This window comes from Tenrec ecaudatus, chromosome X, assembly GCF_050624435.1.
Source record: "Tenrec ecaudatus isolate mTenEca1 chromosome X, mTenEca1.hap1, whole genome shotgun sequence".
Taxonomy (NCBI): Eukaryota; Metazoa; Chordata; class Mammalia; order Afrosoricida; family Tenrecidae; genus Tenrec; species Tenrec ecaudatus.
In genome coordinates, this window is record NC_134548.1 from 58,235,970 (window position 1) to 58,255,580 (window position 19,611).

The window sequence follows — 19,611 nt, forward strand, 5'->3', positions numbered from 1 at the left end:
ATTTTAGCTCCTCTGAAGGCAAAAAAATCTTGTCTACATCTCAAAACTAAACTTTTCCTGCCATCCTTTTTTGCTGGCAAGAATTTTATATCAAAGGCAAACATTCATTTTAGGTATATTGGAACAAAAATGTTGCTTCTAAGAAGGTACCAAGATAATGTGGCACTATAACAACCATCATATAAGAAACACTGGCTTTGGAGGAGTTGATGCATACCTAGTCCTTCATTTAATAGAAAAGCTATTCCAACTTTGAAGAAAGTTATCATTTAACTTCCAGGTGAGGTTGTGGGCCTTTGCTCCACAGAAACAAACCAAACTAATTGCCATCAAATCAATGCTGACTCATAGCAATCTTTTAGGGCAGGGTAGAACTGCCCTTGTGGGTTTCCTGAGAAACTTTAACTCTTCACAGGAGTAGAAAGCCCAGTTCCATTGCAGCAGAGCAGCTGGGAGTTTCATACTCTGACCCTGAGGATAGCAGCTCAATGTACAAACACTATGCCACCAGAAGAAAAATGATTAAACCAAGTCCCTATCCAGAAGAGAAGCCTAGCCACCAAGATTTAAGAGAAGGATACCTTTGCATTCTGCGCTACAATTCAATATCTTATTCTGGTCTGTCATTGCCTCTAAGTACGTACCTTAGTCATTTGGGATCTCCTTTTTGAGGAAATGGCTGTTTTTTCATAAAAGTCAATCAGGAGCAACACTGGGGTGATCCATCTAAAAAGGAGAAAAGACTGGTTCTGTGCAAGTCAGAGAACTGCACAAATCTTAGCTTCATCAAGTACTTACAAGCTCCAAAGAACAAGAAAACCCGAAATTTGCCACAGATATTTCCCCAACTTAAGGAGTAAACTCTAGAGGCCACATCCCATTGAACTGAAAATAGGGTAGATAGATACAAATGACTTACTTTGGGGTCTGTACCTCCTTTTGCTCTTTGGCAGCCTGTAGACAGGGCTGGACTACTTCCAAGAGTTTGATTAGGACATTAAGGATGCCACTAGATTCAACAACCCAAGCACAAGGTAGCTTCAACTCCTATTGATTAATCAAAGAGGATTGAAAACTAAAATACCAACATCTACTCCATATAACAAATTGACACAACATAGGTAACAGAATTAGTACCATATATACTGGTATATAACACGAGTTTTCCAGCATACTTTTATTTTCAATGTCCAGGATGTTTATGGTCATTTAGGGTGTAGTCTTTATAATGAAATTGTTAAAATGTTTGATTTTTATAGAGACTTTATCAAACTACACTGAAGAAAAAACGCTTTCTATTTTAATGCAATATCAAACAAATCAAAATATACAAAAGAAAAAAATATATATACAAAAGACCATACCCTATGTGTTTGACATGAGAAAATATTCATGATATTATTGGGAATAAAGAAGAAACTTTCAATATAATCAGATATTACTAGCAGAAAAATATACATAATATAAAACTTGCCATTTTAACCACTTTTAAGTGTACAAGTCAGTGATACTGTCAGCTTTATGATGTTGAGCATCTACCGTCAGCATCTATTGGTAAGACCTTTCATCACTCCAAAACTCAAAGTATGAAGCCACTGCACAATAATAACCGATTCTTGAAGTCTCTGTTGACCTCTGCTCTATAGTTATAGCTCAGAATTAATTTAGATTTAGTTTCAGATCATTCCAATAAAGCAAATAGTGCAATAAAGTTAGTCACATTTTTTTGGTTTCTCAATTCATACAAAAGTCATTAAGTTATTCTATGCTGCATGAATGATATAAGCGATTTTGTGATTTAGTAAGAGCTTCTGGTTCACTTCTGAATAATTAGAGGAGGATATTTTCTCAAAGTGGTAATTAATTAAAAGGAATCATAGGCTTTGGGGTAGGGTGTATTTGATTATGTTTAAGTAAAAAAATCACGTGTACAATACACTATAGTCTATAAGGTGTGCAAAAGCATCATGCAATCTTGAAATATTGTAAAAATTGCCAAAATGCGACACACACATAAAGCAAGCACACATCCCGTTGGGAAAACAGAACTGAGAAAAAACCTGGTTGATGGCAGGATTGATATAAAGCTTCAAATACTAAAAACCAGTAATAACACACTTAACTTCAAACCCAACAGACCTGCATGTGAAACATGTAGCAGCCTGCTTTAAAAAAGATTTGCAGTATTGGAACCCGAAGGGGATTTGGTTCTTTGGTTCTACAGAATTGCTACACAACAGCAATGGTGTTTTGCTTTTTTTTAATCCAGCACTTGGGTGTCAATTACTCAGCACTGTATTTCTAGTTATTAGCTGCTGGGTTGACAAAAACATTTCATAACCAAACTATATAAATACCCTCTACCCAAAGCCTCATGATTCCTTTTAATTACCACTTTGAGAAGATATCCTCTAATTACTCAGAAGTGAACCAGAAGCTCTTCTTAAACTTACAAAATCACTTATATCATTCATGCAGCATAGAATATTTTGTACTTAATCAAGCCAACAAAAACTACTGAGCTTATGAAATGCAGGTAACATGCTTACATTATTCTGGATCTTCATTATCTCATTTGCTTAGATGTCAAGTAATTATTTGATGAACGAGAAGGCCTAAAAAACTCCACATCATTTACCTTACCTCAAAAAGAAGTGTTAAAAGTAAGATTCTAGTAGCCAAGTTAGAAGCCTGGGGCAGGGTGGCCATCTGACTGATCCATTCTGAAACAGTTTTTGTGTCGCTTGTTGTCAAAGGAAGAGCAGCTTTGATTAATACGTCAGCAGCTTCCCATACCTAGAACATAAAAATGGCAAAATCAGGTAGGATAAGATGTGGTGAAAATATTCTAAATTAAAAAAAAAACACATTTTATTGGGGGCTCCTACAGGTCTTATAACATTCCATATACCAGTTGTATCACGTATATTTGTACATATGTTGTCATCACCATTTTCTAAATATTTACTTTCTATTTGACCTGTTACTAGTTCTCCTATATTATATATTATTACTTTCATATTTTACACCAACCACCATCTCCCGTCATCCATTTTTCTGTTGTTCAATACCCATGGGTGTGTAATTCAGTATTTTTAAACACCACCACCCAAAAGAATTAAAACACAATAAAAATCTGAACGTTTTATCTTTGGGTGTGATTTTTGGGGTAAACTTATTTTTTAAACAACTTCTATCATTAACCAGTATTACAAGGATGTAAAAATTCCTCAGGAACCAAATTTGATAGATAATAAAACACTTCAAATGCTTTTCTATTTGGGTCCCTGGAGCGCTTACTTGATTGACCACTTGCTTTAGAATCATATCACGATAGTCAGCTCCATTACGCTTGATGGCTGTCATAATCAGATCACACACTCGGTAAACAGTGTCTGGCAGTTCATCAAGAAGGTGGAAGCAGCCAGGCAACATGGTATCTGTGAAAGTGTGAAGCTCATCTTGCTCTAATGGGTCAGCATCCTGAAACTTCTCCAGACATTTGGCCTCCTCTTCTTCTTGCTTTTCACGAGCTTTCCTTTCCTCCTCTTCCTTCCGGCAAGCAATTTCCTAGAGACAGGTAAAGGAAGATTGCATAAGGGGGAAGTTGAAAGAGGAAAAATAAAGGAGATCCTTAAGAAGGCATTAGTCTAGGATGTCAAAAACTATGAGGCAGCAGCCATATAAATCAAAGGTAGACTGAGCAGGCAGAGAGGAAGGACACCTCCAACTTCACAGTGTTGCCACTTTATCTGCAGCATCTATACAAACGTCCAACACAATGATCTAGATCGGGGGTCCTTAAACTTTTTTAACGGGGCCGGACTATAGTTTTTTGTTTTAAATGAACAAATTCCTATGCACATTGCACATATCTTATTTTGAAGTAGAAAAACAAAATGGGGCAAAAACATCTGGCGGCCTGGATAAATGTCCTTGGCGGGCCTCATGTGGCCCGTGGGCCATATTCTGAAGACCCCTGATCTAAACATGTTCCTCTAGTCTCTGCCAGTATAATACATTGGAGTTATGGATAAATAGAAATACATAGCCAAGACTGACTTGAAGTGCACTACCATATACATTTAGATTCTCCTATCTACAAAAATTAATGTTTCAGCTATCTCACCAAATACTTCAGGGCAAAACAAAGTAACTGAATAATGTATAGCTGGGATGAAGGCATATTTCCATTTCTTCTAGTAGAATGTTCATAGCCCTTTTGGATACCATGTTTCCTATTTACCTCAGGTGATTCCGCCCTTTGATCCATTGGGATATCCTGCCCAAGAGACATAGCAATTGCTCTCATCATCTGGTCTTCTTCGGACATGCTCAGATCCTACAGAGCAACAACAGAAAATCCAGCTACCACACTCACCCAAATCAAAGAAATCCAATGAGGTCCCCCAATAAATAAGGAAACAGAAGAATGGAGAGGGGTTCGGAATGCTGGTCACTAAGGCCAAAACCTACTTGACTTCCTGTACTAAAGGGAAAAATTCAAAACAAAAATTATAATATTTAGGAAGGAGGAGATGGGGTATATGTTAGCAGAGAAACCAAAGTTCTGGAAAATTAGAGTCCTTGGCTTGAACCAACTCACCCGAACAACCCCTCCCATGATTGGAGGAGGGTGGGTTAGAAGGTACTCTGTAGCCTGCTCCATCGTGCTTGTGTTCAGCAGGGCTTCCATGGCATGTTCTCTTGTGAAGCCCATGTCCATAAGCTGCAAAAAAGGATGTAGGATTTCAAAATCTTAGGAATACAAAAGCAATGACTCAAAGGAGCATTCTCAAAATGGAAATGCAAGTTTTTCTAACTTCATATGTGAACCAAAGTATTTATAAACTAATTAAGTTGCATGAATATTAAGTAAATTTGCCCTCCCTGTTTGGTGCTTCCACAGCATTCAAATGTTAGAGCTACACATTGGGGAAATGTAAAAGGTGATTCTCAATCCTATTAACTAAAACATATTGAGTAGATGATTATTACAATTATTTTAACCCATTGAGATATATTTTTCTATAACACACTGTCACTAATAAAAGAACCTAAAAAGCTGACCCAACAATTATACTATTAATGCATAATCTGAGTTGCACATAAGCTTTTTATTTTTTAAATTCATTTTATTAGGGGCTCATAGAACTCCTATCACAATCATTTTCCCCTTCCCTCTCCCTCAAAACCATAGTTTTATAACATCAAAGAGATGAAATATCCAGCAATAAAAATAGCTTATTGTTAGCTATAGAAGTCTTTTCTTAGATGACAGCAGCATACAGTCCTGCATGTTATGTAATGGTAGCTATGTAAATGTAGGAGTAGATTAAAATACTTTATGCAGAAAATAATTTATGTGGTGAAATTATGAATGCCCTTTTATATTTTGCTAGGTTTTCCAAACTTCCTACAGGAAGTATTATTAATATAAAAATTGTGGAATGATCTATCAAACAGCTGAATAGGATTCTAAATATAAAGAGAATAAGCATTCATACACAAGTCTCAGGAGGAAAAACCTAAAATACTGAGATGGAAGTAACAGTATCCTAAGCCTACTTCTGCCCCCTAATTATACATTTGAAAATGATACGAACATTCTGTAGGTGATAAAAGCTTTCAGAAGGCTCTTGTTGAAGAATACAATTTCCTAACATTATTCTTCCTCTACAGCTAAGATAGAATAGCAGTTTGTTTACAAAGAATGTGGCAGCAACAGCCTCCTAAGCATACTGTGGGAAATGAAGCAGCATGCTGAGGAGAAAACAAATCTTTCACCTGTGTATAGACTTGATAGTACACTCCAGATGAGAGGGGAAGTAAATTTAAAGATATCTCTTAGAAAGCACAAAGAGTTTGGTGGACCAAATATTTAACAATGTTTGAACCTGATAAAACCACAAGTGTCATACTCCTTTAGATACAACATCAGTCCTTCAGTGTGAGGTCAACAATATACCTGTTGCAGTTGTTGCTGGTTGACTTGGGGATCCCGGCGTGAGCCACCTTCTTCTTGTCCTGCATCATCATCTCCCCGAGAACCTTCCTTCTCTTTGCTCAGTCTCTCTCGAATCACAGGCTCTCCTCGAAGAATGTGGCACAAAATGGCCAGCATGGATTCAGCCATTCGCCCTCCATAAACCTTCAGGGGTTTTCGGTTCCAAAGATTCTTGATGCAAGTAAAGGCTGCCTATAAATTATTTGAAAAGTTTCGTGAAGATAATTTTGCTCCAAAACAAAGCTCTCTGGAACACTCCAAGAATAACCACCTCCCCATCCACCACCACCACTACCAAAAAAACCCTCAATGAAACCCATTATCCTAAGGAGGACCCAGATGGCACCTAAGGAATCAGAGAAAGGTTGTTCAAGTAAACTTGGAAAAACCATTCTGAAATTTACATTTGAAGTATTTTCACTGTGAAAAATCCTTACATGGTTTCGATCTCTGTAAGGTAGTCCTAATCTGTTAAGATGTATGAATTGTCACCAATCAAGTTATCTCATTAAGTAAGTAAAAACAGTCATTACGAGGAAAATATGGTTCTAAAATGTTGAATAAGTAGAATACGTACTTTCTGAGTTACCACAAGGAAGCGTAGGGCACTGAATTGTGGAAAGTTCTGGGCACCTCCAGGCAATTTGGCAGGCAGTGAATGCGGAGATTCAAGCACCGTGGTAGGATTCACCATTTTCTCCACCAGCATAAGCCAGGCATCTAAGAATTCTCCTGTGCCATCAGGTAAGTCTGAATGTTCCAACCCCTCAGAAACTGGAACTTTGCCTCCCATGGACAGCGCCCAATTAAAAGTTCTAAATTAAATGAGAAGTTATGGAGAGAGTATTGGTATTTCAGATAGAGGATGTTGTGCAATAGAATTACTACTTTCACTCTTTCAAAAGTCAATTAGCTTTATTTTTAATGTCATTTTCCTAAAGCTAGTGAAACTTGGCTTTGCATCAAACATAAAAATAAATGATCACATTCATAAAAACAACAGAAAAAGACAAAGTCTATTAGAAAAATACATAACGGAAATGAAGAAAGGCAGAGACCCTTACAAACTTCTGTAGGACAGGCTGAATCCCACCCTCCAAGGATGATAAAAATGAGCACGGCAAGTTCCAAGGATATTTGACTTGAAAAATTGTGACCTGCTAACGCACAGAGAAAATGACTACTCCAGTAAGTGTTTCTTTGCAAAGGAACTTGATTCTTACTCAAAGAGAGCATTGTGGCCTCCAGAGCAGAGAAATTTCTGCAGCATGAGGTGGTAAGGATACTTCCGCTCATCAAACAGCATTGGGGATGTGAAACCAACGGAACAGATGAAGAATGTCAGTCTACAAAAGAAAAAAGGCAAAAACATAACCTTCTTTTAAGTAGAGAAGCAATGGGAAATGCATGCAAAGGCAAAAGGTTACAATTCTCAACTACTATCTCAAATTACTACCAGAAAGTGACTCATATGGACCCTATAAATAGGGAGAATTGCCTCCTTCTTGTTTAGAAGACCTTAAATCTTTATAGGAACCGACGGGCTCATCTTTCTCCAGTGGAGTGACTGGTAGCTTTGGTAACTGATCTTGTGGTCAGCAGCTCAACATGTAACCAAATAGGCCACGAGGGCTCCTTAAAATTACTAAAGAACATAATTTTATTGAAATGTGGCTTGACTACAAATAATTTAAAATCTCTACATTTTAGATAAGGTATATCCAAAATACCATATATACTCGTGTATAGGCCGAGTTTTTCAGGACAAAATATGTGCCGAAAAACTGGGGTTCGGCTTATACTCGGGTCAGTGGTACCCCACAGAGGTAAAAAGACAAACGCCCGTTATCTCGCGGGTAATTGTCGTTTTTCCACTGTTCATTTAAAGACCTGCTGACAGTGCAGGGCTTTGAATGTTTGTTTACTCACATCTAACCAATTAGAGCCGTCCTATGATGTGTATCTTTGAATACGCCTTTTAAAGACCATGTGCGAAGGATGTGGCATGAATGGATGTCATCTGGTCAAGCCCGACTAACAAAAGGAGGAAATCTCATGAAGCCTGACATAGAGTGAATAGCAAAGTGGGTTCGAGATGCATGGGAAGACATTCCAGAAGATATGATGCGACGCGCCTTCCAGAAATGTAGTATTAGTAATGCTATGGATGGCAGTGAAGACTGCGCTTTGTATGAAAATGACAGCAGTGATGGTGATGACGGCGATCTCAGTGAGGACACAGTCCATGATGACCTCACACCAGCTGAAGCTCTGCATTGGGATACGGATGATGATGGTGAATCCAGTTTTCAAGGATTTTAACTCTTTACATTTTAGCTTGGTTGCTGATTGAGCTCAGGGAATAATATTCCTAAGGTATGATTGTTGATACCTTATTGTTTTTGTTGAACCTATTTTCCACTTACTGTGCTGGTTTACTAATGTTAAATGACTTGTCCTTTTATTTATGTTTTTATTTAAAATAAATATTTAAATACATCACTCCACGGAAGTCTCAATTTTTATTAATTTTATTTTCATTTGTTTTGATTATTGAAACTCACCAACAGCTTCAGCATTTTCCACCCTAGGCTCATACTCGAGTCAATCAGTTTTTCTGGTTTCCCAGGTAATAATTAGGTACTTCGGCTTACAGTCGAGTATATACGGTAAGTATTTTAAATTGCATTTGGGCTGCAAATTTAAAATAAACAAAGAACCTCAAAAACCTTCACTTCAGTATTTCCTACATTAAGTAAAACCTACCTGAAACGAGGTGTAGGTGTATACGGTGGTGGCTGCCAAGATAAGCCCTTTGTGAGAAGCTTAGTGAGAGCTGAGGCTGTTGATCGTGCAGCGGGTGTCGGTGCTGTAGTAGTGCTGGCAGCATGATGGCTCCTTCTCTGACGGACAGGAGACCCCACACAAAGTTTAACAAGGAGTCCAAAGAGCTCAGCAAGTGCTCGGCCTAATCTAGAAGAAGCTGGAACACAGAAGTGACAATAACATTATATAAGTATTCTCAAGTGGTTCTTTATAATAGACAGACACATAACTTAATTTACTTCTATAATTGAGATAGTCCAGAGGAAACAAATTTTGAAGGTATGTATGTGTCAACATTCAAATGTAAACGTGAAAGGAATGTTAAGTATAAACTCACACTGTTATTAGAGGGGGTTTAAGTGAAGCCATCTTTAAGAAACCAATACAGTCAGTAGTAGTCTTAAGTGCCATGTTACTTTGAGCCTCCACGCAAATCTTACCTCAGTAACCAGAACGGTTTGCTCTAATAAGTTGGCACTGTGTGATACTTACCTTCTTAACTCTATCACCATAGACAAAAAGGGTGCATAAACAAATGTGGTGAAGTAAGCAGTTGGTACCCGGCTATTAAAAGACATCGCTTATGGAGTCTTAAAGGCCTGAAGTTAAAGAAGCAACCATCTAGCAGGGAAGCAATAAAGCCCATATGGAAGACGCACACCATCCTGTGAAATAACGAGGTGTCAACAGGAACAGATATCAAAAGTATAAAAAACAAGCAATCAAATTTATGTGAAGGAGTGTGGACAAAGTGAAGACCCAAAACTATCTGTAAGGTAACCAGACAGTCTCTCACCGAGAGGCTTCACAGAAAGGATGTTAAGGTCCAGGGTACAGTATAGCACTGAGGAAACATATATATAAAACTATCCTCAAGTTCTTTAATATTTCATCTCATTATTATGGTTTTTGTTTAACCTCATTAATCTTGTTAGACGAGTATGTTCATTTGTACAATTAAGATGGTTTGATGCATGAAAGCCAAGATAGATAATTCTTCAAAAACAGTAATGGAAATGATGATTCCTGATGGTACAGCAAGGGGGGGAGTGGGGAAATGGGGAACGGATAGCAATGATGACAGTATAACCCCACTCAAGGGAAACAATGAACAGAATTGTAGTTGTATGGTGTAAGACATGGAAAACAACAGTAATAAAGGGGCTTGGGGAGGGGAAACAGAGGATAAAGGGTGCTGATATCAACATTTTTGAAACTATGGCGGCAACAATTATACAATTATATTTGATCTGATTGAATTATGAAGTCAACATTTATAAGAGCTCCCAATAAAATGATTAATAATATGAAAAAGTATTATGTCAGTACTAGATAATGAAATCATGTTTACTGGATTAGTCATTAAAATGCTTCCAAAGAAAATTTTAAATAAAGTTTAATTACTTAAAGCAGAAAAAAATAAGATACACAAGGAGTTTCAAAGTTTATAGAAAAATAGAATAAGATACATTATTTCACTCACTGCCATCGAGTCAATGTTGATTGATAGTGACCCCCTGAGGGTTTCTTAAATTAAGTATTAAAGGCAGTAAAAAGCCCAGTGTTTCTCGAGCAGAGCAGGTGGTGGTTTTGAAGTGCTGGCCATGCAGACTGTAGCCCAACACATAACCACTATACTGTAAGTCAAAAAGAACTGCTACTAAGAACCAGGATTCCACTTCAAACACACATGGATTTGTTCTAAACAAAGCCTGTTTAATAAGCATGTCTCTGGAGATCAGTGGATGACTGTAGAATAGTTTTTAGTAAAATATTTGTCTAAAGCTTGTTGGGTGCCTCACCTCCACATTGATGTTTTTTTATGACAAGGAAAAACAAAACCCCTACTCTTTGAGGTCATGATAAATGTAACATTTTTGGCCAATCTCAAATAAGTAGCTTCCTGAATCACCAAACGTTTGCAATATATTTCTAGGAATTGCTTTTCTACATAAGATATTTTAATATGGATCACGCATTTTAAGGAAGGCAGGGAAGACTGCAAAAGATGAGCCAAGTGAGAGAACACTATCAAACTGCCATCAATGTTGGCTACTGAAGTTAGGGACTTCAAATATTTTTGCATTTCCAATTTTAAGTGAACACCTTAGTCTTAAGCAAGCTTTCACTTTATCAAGTGCTAAAATGTTGCATAAACATGAAACACTTCAAAGCAGTGATCTTTCTCTTTTATGCAAAGAATAGTACCTAGGGACAATTTTGGATTCACCAGTAAGAGCCAGGGAACAAAGTATATCATAAAAGGGGGTGCTAAGCCAGGTAAACTCAAGACCACAAAATTAGTCCAGAAGGTAATGGCAACTGGTTTGTATTATTTTTTTTGAGAACAGATTTTTCTCAAAAGGACACAGGATAATCATATTGGATATTATGAAGACTTTAAAAAAATCATTTTATTGGGAGCTCGTACAACTCTTATCACAATCAATACATACATTGTGTCAAGCACATTTGTTAATACCATATCAAAACATTTGCTTTCTACTTGAGCCCTTGGTATCACCTCTGATTTTCCCCCTCCCTCATAAACCCTTGATAATTTATAACATTATTTTGTCATATCTTACACTATCCAATGTCTCCCTTCACCCACTGTATTGTGGTTCATCTCCCAGGGAGGAGGTTACATGTAGGATCCTTGTAATCCATTCCCCCTTTCCACCCCACCCTCCTGGTATTGCCACTCTCCACTGGTCCTAAAGGGATCATCTGTCCCGGATTCCCTGCGTTTCCAGTTCCTTCCTATCTGTACCAGGGTACATTCTCTGGTCTGGCCAGATTTGTAAAGTAAATTTGGGATGACAGTGTGGGGGGAGGAAGTATTTAGGAACCAGAGGAAAAGTTTTATGTTTCATCGCTGCTATATTGACCCGACTGGCTTGTCTCCTGCCCGCAAGCCTTCTGTAAGGGGATGTCCAGTGCCTACAGATGGGTCTTGGGACCCAATCAGTAGCCCCCCTCATTCACAATGATTTGATTTTTTGTTCTTTGATGCTTGATACCGGATCCCTTCTACACCTCGTGATCACACAGGCTGGTGTGCTTCTTCCATGTGGGCTTTGATGCTTCTGAGCTACATGGCTGCTTGTTTACCTTCAAGCCTTTAAGACCCCAGATGCTATATCTTTTGATAGCCAGGCACCATCAGCTTTCATCACCACATTTGCCTATGCACCCACTTTGTCTTGAGCAATCATATAGGGAAGATGAGCATCATGGAATGCGATTTTAATACAACAAAGTATTCTTGCATTGTGGGAGTACTTGAGTGGAGGCCCAATGCCCATCTGTTACCTTAATACTAAGCCTATAAATATTTGCACATAGATCTATTTCCCCATCCTTATATATATTTACACATGAAAATGCCTTTATTTAGACCTCTATAAAAGCCCATTGCCTTCTAGTTCTTTCCTCTGTTTAGGAATATGTTTTAAGATAATTGTAAACTGCAATGGTGAACAAGAAAGTAGTGCTGAGATTTTTTTTAAAACTATCAAAACAATGCACTTGCTAACTCTTTAAGGATATTGAAGAATTCTCTGAAAATTTCTTGGGGAATCCTTAGCCCATCTAGCCTGTAGTCCTGATCTTGTCCCTAACAGTAATTTTAGTCCTTGAAATTCAGAGAATGCTTAAAAGGAGTTAAAATTGAATTCTTAAAGGATGCTCAAATTGCTATTTTGATGTCATGATAAATTGAAGAGCACAAAATTCTTTGGGTGAGGGGAACCGATTACAAGGATCCACATTTAACCTCCTCCCTGGCAGATGGACACAGGAAAGTGGGTGAAGGGAGATGTTGGAGAATGTAAGATATGTCAAAATAATAATATATAAATTGTCAAGGGTTCATGAGGGAGGGAGGAGAGGGGGGGGGAATGAGAAGCTGATGCCAAGGGCTTAAATGGAGAGCACACTTTTTGAGAATGATGAGGGCAACGAATGTACAAATGTGCTTTACACAATGGATGTATGTATGGATTGTGATTATATGAGCCCCCAATAAAACGATTAAAAAAAGAAAAGAAAAAAATTATTTGGGGAGGTTTAGAAAAGTAGAAGCACTAGCTTCAGAAGTGGACAAATCTAGATGTAAGATATACCAAGGAACAATAACTTCTGCATATTTTGTTACTTTTTATTTAATAAAGGTTTCTGTGATTTTTTAGGATCACTTTCTGACTTATACTTGTTTTATACTTATTATCACGTTAAATATATACATATATACTTGAGTATAAACTGAGTTTTCCAGCACATTTTTAACGCAGTTTTTGTGGTAAAATTAGGTGCATTGGCTGATATTCAGGTTTGATTATACTTCAGTATTTATGATCATACCAATGGAGGGAAAATAATTATAGTAGCAAATCATTAAATGATCCTTTTTTGTTAGTTTTTTTAAATTAGGTATTTTCAATAGCTATCTTTTTAGTATACAGATGAGCAAAATAGTTTAAATGTAAAGACATGTAAAGACATTCATAGAAGAATGAGAATTATAATCAAACATTTTGCGCATTTCTCTGCTTTTAACAATTTTTCTATAGTTTGGCATTTCTATAGAAAATGCTTTTACTCTAAAAAAATACATATAAACATTAGGTAATTACTGTCTTTTCACCACTGCTTTCAGTAAAATAGATGACAAAGTACCTCAACAGAGAAAAACGCTCAATCTCCACCGAGACATTGAAAGCATGGGTAGGGTATACAGAAACCCTAGCATGCTCTAAAGTTGCATTATTAAAAGAAGTATTAACGAAAGGAAAAGGAGTATACTTGATCTCACATCACACATTTTACATCTAAAACAAAAGTAAAAAAATCTATGCAACTATTTTGCAGATTAAGTTGTATGTCAGGAAGAATAAACATTGATAAGTCAGGTTAGAGTACTGCAGGCTGAGAATGTTATTTATCAATATAATTTGGCAGTTATAGATGTGATTCATCCTCTTTGGAACTAAACCATGTCTGTAATTGAGATCAGTATGTGTTTTATGGAGTGAATATTTCTCCAACGAAAACGTGCTGTAAATCTGAACCACTTTATCAATGGATGAAATCTCAAGTGGGAACAGAGGTTCTTTAATATGTTAAAGGGAGCAGTCTCTTAAACCAACCCTCCAAGGAGATTCAGATATAGCAGACTTCAAATTAAACTAAAAAAGAATAGCCCCAGTCGAAAGGCCAGCTTTGGTACAGAGTCAACGAAGCTCAGATGAGTGTAGATAGATGCCTTTCTATAAGGAATTGAAGCTCAAAAGAGACAAGGTCCTTCCCCAGGGACCAGCTTGTGAGCCGTGACCCCTTTGGGGGTCAAACGACCTTTTCACAAGGGTCAGGCAATTCACAATAGCAAAATTAGAGGTTTTAAATAATTTCATGGTTGGAGATCACCATAACGCATGGAACTGTATTAAAGGGCCACGTGGCATTAGGAAGGTTCAAAACCATTGCTACAGAGCCAATGTCCTGAAGTTGGACTTTTAGGTCCCTAAATTTCTGCTACAGAAGAACAAGAGCAAAAAAGGGAGATAAACATAAGTCTCTTCATGAATGATCAATTTGAAATGAAAATGAACACAGGAAAATTAATTAAATTAAATGTGCAATTCACAAGGAAGTAATAAACAACCATCAAAGTCCATTTTCTCCTTGTTTCTGGGTAGGGCCATAGATTTCCAGGGATTAGGACGTCATTTGTTTTACATCAGCATATCAGAAAGTAAAAAGCAAATTATATTCACAAGATTGATACATTAATGAGAAAAGTATGGGAAAGATTAATGTACATCTTTAATGCAATCCTGTATAACATGTACTCTATATCCCTGCCAAAGTAACTTTAGTATTTAACAACACAGATAATGTCAGATTTACAAACATCAAATGTCACTTGCTAGCAGAGGGCCAAGGATAGAATTAAGGTTAGTATTGAGAAAAAGGACTGAAAAAAAAAAGAGAGAAAGGGTGGAATGGTCAGGTAAATAGGAAATCAGGAGAGCTTTAATTTGTAAAAGCCAAGGGAAAATTCTTTCTATAAGGAAGTGGTACATTAATTATCATGATGTAGAGAAATCAAGTTAAAAGGGGACAGGAAAAATATCTAAAGGAATTAATAAATAGTTTACAGGTATCTTTGTGAGACAATTGATTGGAACAAAAAGTAAAGCAGCCAACTGCAGTAGTTGAAGAGTGAGCAAGAAAAGTAAAATTAAAGACAAGTAGAGTAGACAGAACTTTTCGGAAAGGATTCTGGTAGGCAATCAACAAAGTATACCTAAAATGAGTCCCAAGCTCAAACCATCCTTAAAGGAAACAACACAGTATTAGTGTGGAGGACTAAGTAAAGGTTTTAATTGACTGAGAAGTTAGTATAAAGAAGAGAATCACTTACCTGACAACAAAGGCTTGATCTGCTTGATTCTGGCAGCCATGGCTGGTGTGATTTTAGATTTGCCCTTAGAGTCTGAAGTAGTAGGCTCATCTGTCTCCATTGGAGCCAGTGTGTCACCATCCAACCCAATGCCTTCCAATAAGCCCTGTGTAGAAGCATCCATACTTCCAGCTGTACCTTCTTGTTCCCCTTCTGTACATGAATAGGAAATAAGACTGTAAAGCCAGTACCTTTTGGGGTCCCTGTTCTAAAGATCCTACGACTTCTTAAATATGGGATAAAAAAACAAACAAAAATAAATTGACATTGTATTCTCATCTTTGAAGATCCTAAATAACCTAGAGGGGATCATTCATGTAGAATAAAATGCTGTATGTAGTGACCCTGATTCTAGCAAAAAAAGGTATTTTCCTGGAATTTTAGAGCTCTTTATCAAATACAAATTGCCACCATATAGAAGTGTTTTCTAGCATTACACATTTTTGTATAGAAATATGAGCTGTATCTTTTATCTCAAAAAGCACTTAATCATGAATACAGTCCAGGAGCTTTATGTGGCTTATGCAATGAATTATCAAATCCAAAAGAGAAGTAGAATGTCTTGGGGGGTGGTGGTGTGGGGAGGGACAGCTGAGTGCCACTTCATAGAGATCAAACTTGGGCTGCTAACTTTGACGCATATGATCATCCTGGAAGTTGAGAGGTTCTGATGCTAATAAAAGCTTTCACACTGTAAATATGTGAAAATAATTATTAGAAAAATATATCTGGATCGTTAAGAGAGGCAATTTGGTATACGCAATTTCATTCTTGATTTTGAGTAAATTGTTTGATACTTAAGCTAAATTTTCAGCACAAAAAATGTGCTGAAAAACTGGGGTTCGGCTTATACACGGGTCAGTGGTAGCCCAGCGAGGTGTAACATCTCGCAGTTGATTGCTGTTCCTCCGCTGTTAATTCAAAGCCCCTCTGACACTGCAGGGCTTTGAATGTTTGTTTACTCACATCTAACTAATCAGAGCTGTCGACATCTGTGTTAATTCACATCCTGCATTTCCCACCCTAGGCTTATACCAATCAGTTTTTCTGGTTTCCCAAGTAAGAATTAGGTATCTCAGCTTATACTCGGGTCGGCTTATATTCGAGTATATACAGTAAATTTCTTAAGGTCATGATGGGGATGTGACCAAAGAGGGGAAGATAATAACAATGAATACAAAAATGAAGAAAATGATGCACAACAGGCTATGGTGATGATTAAACAACTCCTTTATATACAAATCCCTGAATTACAGTATATGAATTATATGCCAGTAAAGCTTTTCTAAAAAAAAATTGTAGAAAAAAACTGTTTTCATTCCATTTTCCATTAACTTTTGAAGCCCGCCCCCTTGTATAAAAGTTGTTCCATTTTCCCATAAATAATAAAAGTCAGCCACCAAAACAAAAACCAGACAGGATAACCAATAAATCCTTTTATGTCCTTGACCTAGATCAAACAATTACTAAGCTTTTGCCTTGGTAGCACTATCATTTACGCACTGTGTTGCTAACTACACGGCTGTTATTTCAAACCCACTAACCATTCCAGGGGAGAAAGATGAGACGGTTGGCTCCTATGAAGACACTTCAAACTTTAGAAATCCTGTATAGGATTGTATTGATTGGAATCAACTCAATGGAAATGAGTTTGTAGATGTAATATTTGACCAAAACAATTTTGGTTTTTATGCTCATCTTTGCTGAAATCCTATACTCAAGTCCTTGATACAATTCTATTTAACATATAAATCTCGAAAAGATAGGGACATTTCTGGAAACACAAGAAATCCAGGACAGATGATCCCTTCAGAACCAGTGGTGATACCAAGAGGGTGGAGGAAAGGTGGGGTAGAAAGGGGGGATCGATTACAAGGATGTACATATAAATGCCTCCCTGGGGGATAGCCAACAGAAAAGTGAGTGAAGGGAGATGTCAGACAGTGAAAGACACGACAAAATGATAACATAAATTATCAAGGGTTCATGAGGGAGGGGGGAAATGAGGAATTCAAGTAGAAAGGAAATGTTTTTGAGAATGATGATGGCAACAAATGGGCTTGACACAATGGATGTGTGTATGAACTGTACGAGTCCCCAAAAATGATTTAAAAATAGGGATATCAAAAAATAATCTTAATGCCTTTTCCACACACCTACTATAATTAACCATCTCAATTGTCAATTAAAAGGAGGGCAGAAGTAAAAAACCACACATCTCTCATAATAACTAGCTATTTTTATGTGCTTGTTTTTCAGTTCATGAATTATATTTGTGTTAGGTCATTTGTACCTTTGCTTATCCTTTATAACCTTTACATACAATTTTAAAGCAAATCTGATACATGGGCATAAAAACTTTCTAAGGAGGAAGAAGCACTAGAAATAACTAAGATGCACATACAACTCATTTTAAAAGCAATTTACCTTAAAAGTCTATGACATATGCCTCCCCCCAACTACCATGATCCGAATTCTACCTTGCAGGGCTGGATAGGGCAGACGTTGTACACTGGTACATATGGGGGCTGGAGGCACAGTGAATCCAGGGTGGATGATACCTTCAGGACCAGGGGTGTGAGGGGCGATGCTGGGAGAGTGGAGGGTGAGTTGGAAAGGGGGAACTGATTACAAGGATCTACAGGTGACCTCCTCCCTGGGAGATGGACGGCAGAGAAAGGGGCGAAGGGAGACTCCGGATTGGGCAAGATATGACAAAATAATAATGTATAAATTACCAAGGGCACATGAGGATGGGGGAAGGGGGAGGGAAAAAAAGAGGACCTGATGCAAAGGGCTTAAGTGGAAAGCAAATGCATTGAGAATGATTGGGGCAGGGAATGTGCAGATGTGCTTTATACAATTGATGTATGTATATGCATAGATTGTGATAAGAGTTGTATGAGCCCCTAATAAAATGTTTAAAAAAATAAAATAAAATACAATTAAAAAAAAGTATATGACATATGAATACTATAGAAACAGTGGTCCTCAACCTTCCTAAAGCTGCAGCCCTTTAATACCTCATGTTGTGATGATCCCCAACCATAAAATTATTTTTGTTGCTACTGCTTAACTGTTATTTTGCTACTGTTATGCATCAGGCCACCCCTATGAAAGGGCCATTCTACCCTCAAATGGGTTGCAACCCACCAGGTTGAGAACTGCCGCTATACATCATCAAGAAAACAAAAAAAGGGGGGTAGAAAACAAACTTGACCAATGATTACCAGGGGTGAAAGACAAAGAGTTCTTACTTAGGAGGCACTGAGTTTGTTCATGGTGGTAGAATAATTTGGAAAAGGATGTCAATAATGTTTGTCCAACATGAAGAGTAGCATCAACGGCAATGAAGTATACATGTAGAAGTTGTTTTATTGAGCAAAAAAATTCGAAGAAAATAATCACATGAATAACACTCAGTATAAGAAAAAATGTTCTAGAATTGAATGTGGTAAAAAATTGTAACATCTCTTCCTGATTGAATTATTAAATTGTATGACATGTGGACAAACTGTTAAAAATTTCTAAAAACTTTCTTTGATTAATTTTAAGTTTATTGCTATAGTCAGAAATTGTGTATAATTTCTGTTTATTAACATTTGGAACTTCTATTGTAATTTCAGAGTGCTGGCGAAATTGACTTGATGGCAGTTGAGTTTTTCTTGCTTTGTTTGGCTGCAGAGTGGTACAGTGGGTAACTGAAAAGTCTGCAGTTAAAAATTCACCAGTCATTCCAAGGGACAAAGATGTGGCAGTTTGCTTCTGCAAAAATTTGCAAGCCTGGAAACCCTATAAGGCAGTTCTCCCCCATCCTATAGTGTCACCATGAGTGAAACCCACTCGCGGGCAACAAGTTTTTTTCCTATGAGAATTAAAAAAAATCAGTACTTCATAATGTGAGTCACATATGGAAGTGTACCTTTTCTAGTAGCCATATTCTGAGGATGTACCAGCCTACTTCAGAAAATAATGCAGCCATGGAACCCCTGTAGGGCAGCATTACTCTAGTCTATACAGTTGCTACAGGTTGGGATAAACTCGATGGCACTGGGTTTGACATACGGTAGTAGCCACACTACAAAGTAAAAAGAAGCAAGTTTCTAACAATATATTTTATTTCACCTGTATATAATCAAAATGTCATTGTTTTGAAATCCCATCAATGAGTTTTACATTCTTTTATTGCCATTCTTCTAAAACTTGCTAATCTTACATAGCAGAATTCAAACATTAAAATTTCAAACTTTTATTTAATAAAAGCAGTTGAAAATTAATTTGCACATCTATATTGTTCCCAACCTATTTAAAA

The 19,611-nt window shown here is 37.2% G+C and overlaps 1 protein-coding gene across 13 annotated transcripts in view; it reads right to left on the reverse strand.

Annotated features, from left to right (window-relative positions):
• HUWE1 (HECT, UBA and WWE domain containing E3 ubiquitin protein ligase 1) overlaps positions 1–19,611 on the reverse strand; it is a 146,466-nt gene that overhangs the window by 53,197 nt on the left and 73,658 nt on the right. For all 13 annotated transcript variants that reach the window (XM_075538663.1, XM_075538664.1, XM_075538670.1 and 10 more), the window contains 11 exons: positions 15,261–15,452; positions 8,774–8,990; positions 7,231–7,353; positions 6,585–6,822; positions 5,969–6,199; positions 4,607–4,729; positions 4,247–4,342; positions 3,301–3,570; positions 2,644–2,796; positions 920–1,047; positions 645–726 (listed from right to left, as the gene is read on the reverse strand). In XM_075538663.1, coding sequence (XP_075394778.1) covers positions 645–726; positions 920–1,047; positions 2,644–2,796; positions 3,301–3,570; positions 4,247–4,342; positions 4,607–4,729; positions 5,969–6,199; positions 6,585–6,822; positions 7,231–7,353; positions 8,774–8,990; positions 15,261–15,452 — 1,853 coding nt within the window. The remainder of the gene's footprint in view (positions 1–644; positions 727–919; positions 1,048–2,643; positions 2,797–3,300; positions 3,571–4,246; positions 4,343–4,606; positions 4,730–5,968; positions 6,200–6,584; positions 6,823–7,230; positions 7,354–8,773; positions 8,991–15,260; positions 15,453–19,611) is intronic.